This window comes from Arachis ipaensis, chromosome B07 (genome assembly GCF_000816755.2).
Source record: "Arachis ipaensis cultivar K30076 chromosome B07, Araip1.1, whole genome shotgun sequence".
Lineage (NCBI taxonomy): Eukaryota > Viridiplantae > Streptophyta > Magnoliopsida > Fabales > Fabaceae > Arachis > Arachis ipaensis.
The window spans coordinates 4,748,766-4,760,989 of NC_029791.2; the positions used below are offsets into that span (position 1 = coordinate 4,748,766).

A 12,224-nucleotide genomic window follows, 5' to 3' on the forward strand; every position below is an offset into this window, starting at 1 on the left:
ATCTTAGATATAATACCTTTAAAACACTTGTTAATAAGACCCAAAACAAAAATGACCCTAAAATATTTAAGCATAAACATAAGATATGTAATTAACATATAGTATTTGTTCGGGTGCTATTAAATTGATAAAAAAAAAAATTTTTTTTTAGTGTGTTTGACAAATTTCTACCAGTATAAGTAAAAGCAGGGATGCTACACATTCATGTAACCATGTAATCAAGTTGGTCCAACACCAAAAAACCTAATACTATTAAATGAAATGTGAAATATACGCGCCCAACACACACGAAATCGCTCTTGCCCAACGCTTCTTCTCCCCCACGCTTCTCCTTCTTCTCCCGCGCTTCTTCTTCTTCTTCTTCTTTTCACGCTCGTTTACGCACGGAGCGTCTTCTTCTTCTTCGCGTTCCTCCTTCTCCTCTTTTTTCGCGTTCATTCTTCTTCACGTGTTTTCTCCTTATCGTCATTTTTTTTGTTGCTGCTGCTGTATTTTTTTGTCTTTTTCTCCTTCTCTCTCTGGTGAAGAAGCAATACAAGGTGAGGAAGAAGAGTTTTGAATAGTGCAGAATGAACCGAACACAGTACTCATGGTGAACCGAACATAGTACTCATGGTGAACCGAACACAATACAATTGTATAGTACTGAGTGAACGAAACTAAAATCCCTTCTATAAAATCAAATTCAAACAGCTTTCTGCAGAATGAACCGAACACAGTACTCATGGTGAAACAATTGTATAGTACTGAATGAACGAAACATAATCCATTATATAAAATCAAATTCAAATAACTCTGCATACAATTTACATATTATTAATTCAATTCAATTCAATTCAGTACACCTCCGTCCATTTAATTCAATTCAAAGTAGCAATTGCATTCCATTCAATTCGATTCAAAATTGAATAATCCAGACTTTGTCAGTTTGATTCGTTTCAAAAGAGTAATCCAAATCGCTCTCCTATTTACCAAAAAATTATGAACCCCTAAACACTGAACCCTAAACCCTAAACACTAAAACCAGAACCCTGACTGAATCCTGAACCCGTAAACCCTAAATCCTTAAACCCTAAAACCTAAACCTTAAATCCTACATCCTAAAACCTAAAACCTAAAACCTAAACCCTACACCCTAAAACCTAAACTCTAAACCCTAAACCCTGAACCCAAACCCTGAACTCTGAACTCTGAACTCTGAACGCTAAACCCTAAACCCTAAACCCTGAACCCGAACCCTGAACATTGAACTCTAAACCCTGAATGCTAAACCCTAAACCCTAAACCATGAACCCTACCGTAAATCCTAAACTCCTAAAACCTTGAACCCTGAACCCTGAACCCTAGACCCCTAAATCCTAAACCCTCAACCATGAACACGATGAACCGAAATTAATATACGGGGCGAACCGAAAGTTTGAAACACACTGAACCCTTGTACACTGAACCCTGAACCCATAAACCCTAAACCCTAAAACCCTAAGCCCTGAAACCCTATCGTCATTTTTTTGTTGTTGCTACTGCTGTATTTTTTTGTCTTTTCATCCTTCTCTCTCTGGTGAAGAGCAGTAGAAGGTAAGGAAGAAGAATTTTGAATAGTGCAGAATAAACCGAACACAGTACTCATGGTGAATCGAACACAGTACTCATGGTGAACCGAACATAGTACTCATGGTGAACCGAACACAATACAATTGTATAGTATTGAGTGAATGAAACATAATCCATTATATAAAATCAAATTCAAACAGCTTTCTGCAGAATGAACCGAACACAGTACTCATGGTGAAACAATTGTATAGTACTGAGTGAACGAAACATAATCCATTATATAAAATCAAATTCAAATAACTCTACCTACAATTTACATATTATCAATTTAATTCAATTCAATTCAGTACACCTTCGTCCATTTAATTCAATTCAAATTAGCAATTGCATTCCATTCAATTTGATTCAAAATTGAATAATCCAAACTTTGTCAGTTTGATTCATTTCAGAAGAGTAATCCAAATCGCTCTCCTGATTTGAAATTGAGTCATTTATTGTTTCGATTCAGAAGTGCAGATCGAAGAAAAAAAACGAAGAAGAATAGGAAGAAGATAAATGCAACCAGATCGAAATAAGAAAACGAGAAGAAGAACGTGAGTAGAGAAGAAGAAGAAGGAAGTTTACATTGCAGCAGAAGGTTTACGTTGAGCAAAACTTTAGGTTGCAGCACGTTATATGTAGCGCGTGTATGACAAACGAGTGAAGGGTGGGGGACGCGCGTGTGGAGAAAATTACTTGGTTAACAACCATGTAAAAAATATATGGATGCAGAGCTTTTCCGAAGTAAAAGTACTAGCAAAATATAAAAAAATTATCTTTTTTGAGAAATTATAATTTATACATTTTTTTAAAAGATCTTTTTTTAAAATATATATATATATTTTTTTTTCACATAATAAATGAAAAAAATATTTTTATCTTATTTTATCCAAACATATTTGATAAATAAAAATATCTTTTTATATAAGATAACTAAATATAAAATTACTTTTACTTTTGTAATATCTTTTTTTTAAAAATGACGTCCAAACAAACTCATAGTAAACATTAATATGATATACAAGTTACATGTTCAACAATTGCAAAGATGCTTTTGCAATATGTAAATATATTGGATATCCAAGTTACTTTATCACTATGACATGTAATCCAGAATGAAATGAGATAAAAAGAGAAGTAACATCCCAAGGACTCCATGCAGAGGATAGACCATACATCTTATGTAAAATATTCAAGTTGAAGGTTGATAAATTAATTAAGGCATTGAAGAAAGGAACATTCTTTAGAAAGATTATTGGATGTAAGTATAATTAATCTTCCTACGAGTTTTTATTTACTCTATCTATATTATCTATAGTACACTCATTGTATAGGACACCATCATTATTAAGAAACAATTATGTATATAGCACTTACATGGTACGATCATTCGATAGCGTACTATCTTGAGTGTATTACATTGCATTTATATAGTTTGTATTACCTCAAGCTCATTGTATGGTACACTTATATAGTTTTATATGATTTTATTTTAGCATAAATTTTTCATATTTACTTTATCGTGCTTATTTGCACTACACGCTTAGGTTTATATAGTTTAGTTTAGAATCAACTATTTTTTAAATCACACTATCTAACTTATTTGCAATGTACTTAGTCTTATATGCTTTAGATTTTCGCATAAATATTTATTTACTTTGTCCAAATTATTAGTATCATCATATCTTTAAAATTGCAAATTGTCTAACCATAGAGTTTCAGAAGATAGGTCTACCTCACGCCCATCTTCTTTTATTCATGCATCCAGAATCAAAACCACGAACTGTCGATGACATAGACAATGTTATTAAGACAAAGATTCCAGATAAGAGGGAAAATCCAAAATTGTATGCTGCTATTGAGAAATATATGGTTCATGGTCCATGCGGTCATTTAAATAGTAAGAGCCAATGCATGATCAATGGTAAATGCTCAGTTTTTTTCCAAAACATTCAGAGAATGGACAATTATTGACGAAGCAGGATTTTCAAGATATCAAAGAAGAGATGATGGGCGAACTGTATCAAAGAAAAATGTTGAGGTTGACAACTCCTTCATAGTTCCATACAATGCCGGTCTTCTTCTAAAATTTGGATGTCACATCAATATTGAATATACTTGCCAAACTTCAGCAATCAAATATCTGTTCAAGTATCTTCACAAGGGTAATGACAGGGTGACAGCTGCATTTTATCAAAATAATGGATCTCAGGTAAATAAAATACGTAATTATTATGATTGTAGATATATATCAGCATGTGAAGCTGCATGGAGATTGTTTGGTTATCCTATTCAAATGAAGGAACCAGCAGTAATAAGATTGTCATTCCATCTTCCTGATGATATGCCAATTGTCTACAAAGATATCGATACAATTCAGTCGGTTGTTGAGACATCTTTTTTCAAGAAATCTATGTTGATTGGATGGTTCAAAGCAAATGAAGCCCATGATGATGCAAGAAATCTGACTTATTCTGAGTTCCCAACAAAATTTATTTGGAATGGAAAGCATCATATGTGGACTCATAGAAAGTAAGGCTATGCCATAGGAAGGATATCTCATATACCACCAATGAATAAGAAAGATTACTATCTAAGGCTACTTTTGAACCTTCAAAAGGGATGCACGAGTTTCACTGATCTAAGAACAGTTGATGGTGTCGTTTATGATTCCTTCAAAGATGCATGCTATGCTCTAGGACTATTGCAGGATGACAGAGAATTCATTGATGAAATCTCTGAAGCAAAAACATGGCACTCTGCAATTTTTTTAAGGAGACTTTTTATTATTTTTTTAACATCAAATAACATGAGTAGACTAGATTTTGTTTGGCAAAAGACTTGAAATTTTCTCTTTCATGACGTACTCTATGAACAAAGAAGATTACTGCAAATGGAATGTAACTATAGTCTATTATAATTTTTTTTTCTTAATACATATTTTAATTCATTGCCGTAAACCATATCTACTTCATCTAAGAAACCGTAACTAAATCCACATACTTCCAATACTTGCATTTGGATTGGTTGTTTGTGTGCCTTTTTTTTTTTATGTTATAATGATTTTGATATCCATGTTAATCACAATAATAATTTTTAAAAGGACATGTTACTAATGAAGCATTTTTTAAACCAAAAACAAGGAGTGTTATTTATCAATCAACAATGCATTTCAAACTTTTTTTGTCAGAGACTAATTTAATAATCTTTTAAATAATTGTGTTATTTTAAATTGAAAAAATACAGATTTGATGATGTGAGAAGTCCAAATAAAAGATATTGCACTTGCAAAAATTGAAGATTTGTTCCAGTCAAATGGCAAGTCATTGAAAGAATATTGTGGAATGCCATATCCCTCAGAAAATTTGTGTCCAGCTTAGAAGACATAATTATAATGGAAGAGTTGAACTTTGACGTTAATTCTCTTGCGAGTGAACTAAGTGGGTATTTAGAAAAGCTAACTGATGAGCAGAAATTTGCATACGATCAAATAATTGGTGCTGTTAGCGGTAATATGGGTGGACGTTTCTTCTTATATGGTCAAGGTGGTTGTGGAAAAACATTCTTATGGTCAACTATATCATGCTCAATTAGGTCTAAAGGAGGTATAGTTTTAAATGTTGCTTCAAGTGGGATTGATGGACTTCTGTTGCCTAATGGAAGAACTGCACATTCAAGGTTTAAAATTTTTTTGACCATAAATGAAGATTCTTTGTGTAGCATTAATTAGGAAAGTCCTCTTGTAAGATTAATATCTAAGGCCAAATTAATTATATGGGATGAAGCTCCAATGATAAGTAAGTATTGTTACGAAGCTTTAGACAAATGCCTCAGAGACATCTTAAGGTGCTCAGATTCGTATAATGCTCATTTGCCATTTGGAGGTAAAGTTGTTGTTCTCGGAAAAAATTTTAGACAAATTTTACCTGTCATTCCAAGAGGCTCAAGGCAAGATATAATTCAGTCTTCTATTAATTCTTCATATTTGTGGCATAACTGCAAGGTTTTGAAGCTTACAAAAAATATGAGATTGTCACTAGGTGAAAACAGCAACATACAAGAACTCAAAAATTTTGCAGAATGGCTACTCAAAATTGGTGATGGTTTGGCTGGTAATACAACAGATGGTGAATCGATCGTTCATATACCATCTGACATTTTGGTTAAGAACTCTGAGACAGCTTTGGATGACCTCGTTGATTTTGTGTATCCAGATAAGTTATCCAATTTATCCGTTGAAAATTATTTCAAGGATAGAACAATTCTTGCACCAATTCTAAATTGTGTCACTGATGTCAATAACAAGATGACTGCAGGGTTACTGACAAACCCCAATTTGACGGTTTGTTTTGCATTGAATTCAGAGTATTTTGATAACCTTTTGTCACATTTAGCCTAGGAATTAGCATGATTTTGTTATCTCTCCCATATTTGTGCTTAAGTGTAAAAACATGCCTTTTAAGCCTTATTTTGATGAATTCTAGTTCTTCTTTGATTCCATAAGATGCCTTGATGTGTTTGCTAGTAATTCCAGGATTGAAATAGGCTAGGCATGGATCAAAGGAAGCAAGGAAGGAAGCATACAAGTGGAGAGAAGCATAAAAAGTCAAAGAAGCAAAGTCAGCCATGCACGCGCACGCGCACAAGGCGCTCGCGCGCACATTGCAGAATCGACCAGGGACGCGCACGCGTACCGTGCGCGCACGCGCCGATGATGGCACATGACCTCATTAATGCAACACGTGCCTGGCGATTTGAGAGGGTTTCTGAACCCATTTTTGGCGCTATTGGCATCAACCTCCGGACACTTATAGGTATAATTCTCATCCTAATGCATGTCAATTCAATGGCTATGGTGAATCACCTTGTGACTTCCAAGCACCACCACCATATGCCTATGAATCGCATCCTCAACATGAACCTCTACCATTCTCACAAGCCTTTCATCACCAAACACCACCCTATGATCCACATCCATCATATAACCAATCATCCATACCATATTTTTATGGCCATTATGAGCAAGAACCTCTAGAATCACCACAACAATATCAAGATTACTCCCAAGAACCACCTCAATACTCATCATCTCCATACCTTTACCAAGAAGAACCACCTTCCTACCATGAACCCTCCCTCCAAAATAATGAACCTTCCTATTCATCTCAAGCCCCAATAGACGATCCTCTCACTTTGTTACTCCAAGGACAAGAAGCCATGAAGCGGGATACACTTGAGTTTGTGACCAATTTGACCAAGGTGGTGCACACTTTAGCCCACCAATGCTTGAATACTCAAGGTACTTCCGTGACCACATGTGAAAAGTCAAAAGAAGAGCAAAGTATGAAGGTGAAATTGGAAAATTCGGTGGAGAAAGAGGACTCAAATTTTGTATTGGAGCAACTAGAGGAACCTATAATCATTGAAGAAAAGGAAGAAGTGGTTGAAGATTTAGGAGATGTTGAAAGTCCAAGGGAATGTAGTCTCATGGAGCACTCTTCCAAGGAGCTCAATACTGAAGTTGAAGAAGGTGCACAACCTCTAAGGCACACCGTCGTTGGAGACTTGGAAGCGGTTTATCAAGAAATGGATTCAATCATGGATGAATTTCTCTCTACAATGGAATCCTCTCCCATTGGACATAGAGTTGAAAGTATAAAAGAGTGTGCACAACCTCCCATACCCTTGGTGAGCAATGAGAAAGAGAGCTACCAAGAGGATACCATTAGCATGGTGTATATCGAAATTGAAGAATATGAAGAGGTTGACCAAGAAATGGATCTATTCATCAATGAATTTCTATCCAAAATTGAACCACCTCCCATTAGGCAAGAAATCAAAGTTCTTGAAGACAACACCAAGCTATGTGATAAAAGGGGAAATGTTGAAATCAAGGAAGCTCGCAAAGAGGTGGAAATACACAAAGAAGAGCACAAAGAAGTAGACCTTGCACTGTCTAAGTGTGGGGAAGCCTCCCTTCCCGAGTCACCATCCAACACAACATTCAAGTGGGTAAAATTCTTATCCATAAGCTTTACTTTCTCGCTTGAATATGGTTTGATTGAAACGGATGGCCAACTTAGAACTCTTTGTGGAATTAAACGTAAAAACGAGTTGTGTAGTGGTTGGAAAATAGGTGTTAAGCTTGTCAAGGCCAAGGCCTCAAGGTATAGGGATGATGTTGGGACAAGGTTCACTTTATACGGATCTAGGAGGAAGCATTGGTGGAGTAAAGAGAATTCTACGTGTCAATCACCTTTATGTCAACCGCTCATCCGACAAAACCATGAAACTCAACTAATGGATGGGTGTGAAGACAAGATATGGGATCCCGATTCGCTATATGAAGACCAACTATGGGGACTCATATCTTGGGTTGAACTTTGCCCAAGCTTGGTGAAGACGGTTGGATATTCTGTCAACCAATTGAGAGGACGCGCGCGCACAACGTACGCGTACGCGTCCCGACGCGCATGCACCACGAGCCACACTCCAGAGAGTTGGGCCTCTCTTGGGCAAACATTATGCCCTGAGCCCAACCTGACCCGCGCGGACGCGCACTACGTGTGGGCGCACCGATTATTAGAACATGGAAGTTCGCGCGGACGCGTACCTACCGCGTCCGCGCCGATTTGCTGCTGCAAATGATTTGGCCAAAAACCAGAGAGTTACGCCATTTCTGGGCTAGCTCTAGGCCCCAGGCCCAACCCGATCTGCGCGGGCGCATGCATCGCGCCAGCGCGCCACTTCACAAATTCCTCAATGCACGCGGACGCGCACTTGCCGCGCGCGCGTCCTTGCGTGGTGCTATCAAACTAGGCCATGGACCAGAGAGTTGGGCGTGCCTCAAGCCCACTCTAAGCCTCAGGCCCAATCTCATGTACGCGTGCGCGCAAGGTACGCGCACGCGCCCCTGCCTAATATGCCACCCCACGTTAGCGCGCACTGTACGCTCACGCGTGGTTCTCCATTCCCCTCAATGCGCGCGGACGCGTACTTGCCGCGTGCGCGCAAATCTAGTAGCGCAACCTTCAGGCCATTTTTCCAGAAAGTTAGGCCTGATCTGGGCCAACTCTAAGCCCCTAGCCCAACTCCATGCACGCGTGCGCGCACGGTACGCGCACGCGTCCCTTCCTATTTTGCTCATTCACGCTTAAGCGCACTGTACGCGCACGCGTAAGACCCACGTTCTCTCAATAGTCGCGGACGCGCAATGTGCGCGCTCGCGCCGATTCCAAATATGGGAACCCTAAGACGCGAAGAGCGTTGCGCCGCAGCGCACTTCCCTCTTCTTCCCCCCATTTTCTTTTTCTTCTCCCTCTTCTCTTCTCCCATAACCACCACTAATGGCCGCCGACCACCACCGTCCACTATCAATCCCCTCTCTCTCATCCATTTACTTCCTCTCTGCCAGCCACTCACCCTCTCTTCCTCCTCCCGGCCAAACTTCCACCGCGCCACCATCTTCGACGCCGCGTTATCTTCACCGCCGGCGACTCGCCCTCCCTCATCACCACCCAACCTCTCTCTCTCTCTCACCACCAACCAACACCTCTTCACTTTCTCTTCTCTCTCTCACTCATCCATTAGGCTCAGTCTCGCACGCCTCCGAACGCCGCCGCAACCACCGCCCTGCCATTACCGCCACCACCCACGGCGGCAAGACTCACTGATTCTGCTGCTTCCGTTCCGACCCCAATTCCCTTTCTCATTTTTTATTCTGCCCAGCTCCCAGGTTCCTGCCCTAATTCTGCTTTCTATCAATCCGTCATTTCTGTTAATTTCCTGTTAGTTAGTTAGAATTGGAATGTTGTATGTTAGGATTAGTTAGAAATACTTGCGGTTAGGTAGCTAGGACTGGATAGAGGATTCTAGGCAAGGTTGCGAGAACCGGACCGGTCAATGAACCGGTAAGGCAACTGGTTCACTGGTTCAATGGTCTGACCGAGGTTCAACCAGTTTAATTAAATATTAAATAAAATTTTCAGCCTTCACTTCTTCGAAGATTTTGGAGAAGGAGAATAGAGATTAGGGATTTTGGCTTTGGGTTTTCAATTTTGGGAGTGGCAGCCTCAGCAAGTCACGCGTTCTTCATCCCCTTTTTCTTTTTTTTTTTTTTTAAAGAAACGACGTCGTTTGACTAGTAGGGGAAAAAACCGGCACGTATAAAAACCGGCCCGGTTCGTCCAGTTCACCGATTAACTACCGGTTTGGCCAGTTTTTTCGCCGGTTTTTTGCAGCGCGGTTTTGTTCATGGACCGGACCGGCTACATGACCGGTTTTTGGTTAACCGGGTTGAACCGGCCGGTCCGGTCCGGTTTTCAGAACATTGATTCTAGGCCTGATAAGTGCTCCGTATGTGCTTACTTGCTGTTTGTCTGTTTGAATGTTGTATGCTGATTTTGGACTGCTTTTTATGCACTTCTTGTTGCCTGAATGCTGTACCACTGCTGCTGTGCTTAATTGATGCTGCTTTCTTACTGTTTGTGCTATTCTGCTATCTGGGAACGTCCAATTTTAAGCCGGAATGCTGCCCGATTTTCAAGGAAATTAGTTTCATTTTGATCTTTATTTCAGTTTTGGGCAAATTTCCGTTTCCTTTTTGACCTCCCGGATTTGCACAATCATTGTGAACATGAACCGCAACTTCTCGTTCAATTGAGCCTATATATCATCATATCACTAATCCACTTCTCTAACTTACTAATTTCTTTAACCGTTTTACTTCCACTCACCTTTAACCCTCTTTAACAATTCTTTCAAAAATATGATGGTGTTATTGCCTTTTGGATATGAGATGTTGCCTTTAATGAAGATTACAGTCTTGGTTCATTCACTTATGTTTACTTGTTCACTTTTACATATTCAGTGCAACATCATGATTGCTCTTCGATATTGGTATCCTGAACATGTCTTCTTTGTTACATGCTAAATGTTTTATATATTCTATCATATTTTTCAGGATGTCGGATAAAGGCAAAGCCATAGCCACCACCTCTAAGAAGAGAAAACACTCTACCCCCTCCATTCCTTCCATTTACAAGAACTATGCTAGGAATCCATTGCAGGACGAGGATAAAGAGAATCAACAGTTGCCTTCTACCAATCCTGGCAAATTCCCCAATCTCTACTGTGAGCTTCGGTTCTCCAGATATCGAACCACGAAGCTAAATATTGAGAAGAAGTTGCTCCTACCTAATGACGTGAGACGGCGCATTAACGGTCGGATCCTTGAATTAGGTATTGACTTTGTTGACCGGGATTTGGGTGACATTAATATATCTTGGGTGAAGGAATTCTACTGCAACTTCTTCCGTCCGACCTTGGATTCAGTTCAGGTGCGGGGTAGAGAGATTATGCTCACCGAGACCGCCATTGGGGAGGCATTACATTGCCGACACATTCCGCATGACCAGTGTGCCCATCATCAGGCTGAGATAGCCATCCACACCATGACTAAGGCGGAAAACCAATGAAAAGTCCTTGTTTGGATCTTTGATTAGCCTAGGCTAGTGAGAGTGTGTATTATTCAAGTTGGTGAGGCTTGGGAACATTGGATGGGATAAAAAGGGGCAATACACTTCTATGTTTAGGAATTGGGCACATATTCATGTATTGATCAAATGTAGAGACCTTATGCATTAATGTTCTTGTATATAGTTTGAAAGAAAAAGAAATAAAAGTGAAAAAAAAAAAGAAAAGAAAAAAAATGTATATAGAAAAAGAAAGAAAAAAAAAGAAAAGCAATAAAGGGGACAAAATGCCCCAAAGTGAAGCTCACTAAGAATCAATGCATAAGTGTTGAGAAATGAAAAGAAAATGCATGAGTATGTAAGAAAAAGTGAAGAATGGGTAATTAGAATAGCCATTGGATGGGATAAAAAGGGGCAATACACTTCTATGTTTAGGAATTGGGCACATATTCATGTATTGATCAAATGTAGAGACCTTATGCATTAATGTTCTTGTATATAGTTTGAAAGAAAAAGAAATAAAAGTGAAAAAAAAAAGAAAAGAAAAAAAATGTATATAGAAAAAGAAAGAAAAAAAAAGAAAAGCAATAAAGGGGACAAAATGCCCCAAAGTGAAGCTCACTAAGAATCAATGCATAAGTGTTGAGAAATGAAAAGAAAATGCATGAGTATGTAAGAAAAAAAGTGAAAAATGGGTAGTTAGAATAGCTCGCATTTGTAGAGGTCATCAATTAGGTTAGGTGGGAAAGTCTATGCTAATCAAAGATTCAAATCCTAGTCCACTTGACCATAAATGATCCTACCTTGACCCTAACCCCATTACAACCTAAATGAAAGACCTCATGATGAATGTATGCATGCATTGAATAAGTGTTGATTGTTAGAAGAAAATCAAATTTTGGAAAACATGATTAGAAGAGAATTGAGTGAATTAACCCTTAAACATTTGAGTGAATAGAGCGGATACACATCCGGTGAGGGTTCAAAAGTTCAATTACATGTATTCACCTATATTATCTATATTCTTGCAAGTTTGAACTCTTTTGACAATTCAATACAATTGTGGTTTGGACTTAGTCCTTATTACCTAGCTCTTGTGCTTACACATGCTCTCTTGGGAATTGATTTGTTTGAACTAAGCATTTCCAATTGCTTTAGATA

At 38.6% G+C, this 12,224-nt stretch overlaps 1 protein-coding gene across 1 annotated transcript in view; it reads left to right on the plus strand.

Moving 5' to 3' along the window:
* Window positions 4,985–12,224, plus strand: part of LOC107606469 — an 8,906-nt gene continuing 1,666 nt past the window's right edge. The window contains exons 1-4 of the mRNA XM_016308531.1: window positions 4,985–5,268; window positions 5,425–5,932; window positions 10,460–10,488; window positions 10,553–10,830. Coding sequence (XP_016164017.1) covers window positions 4,985–5,268; window positions 5,425–5,932; window positions 10,460–10,488; window positions 10,553–10,830 — 1,099 coding nt within the window. The remainder of the gene's footprint in view (window positions 5,269–5,424; window positions 5,933–10,459; window positions 10,489–10,552; window positions 10,831–12,224) is intronic.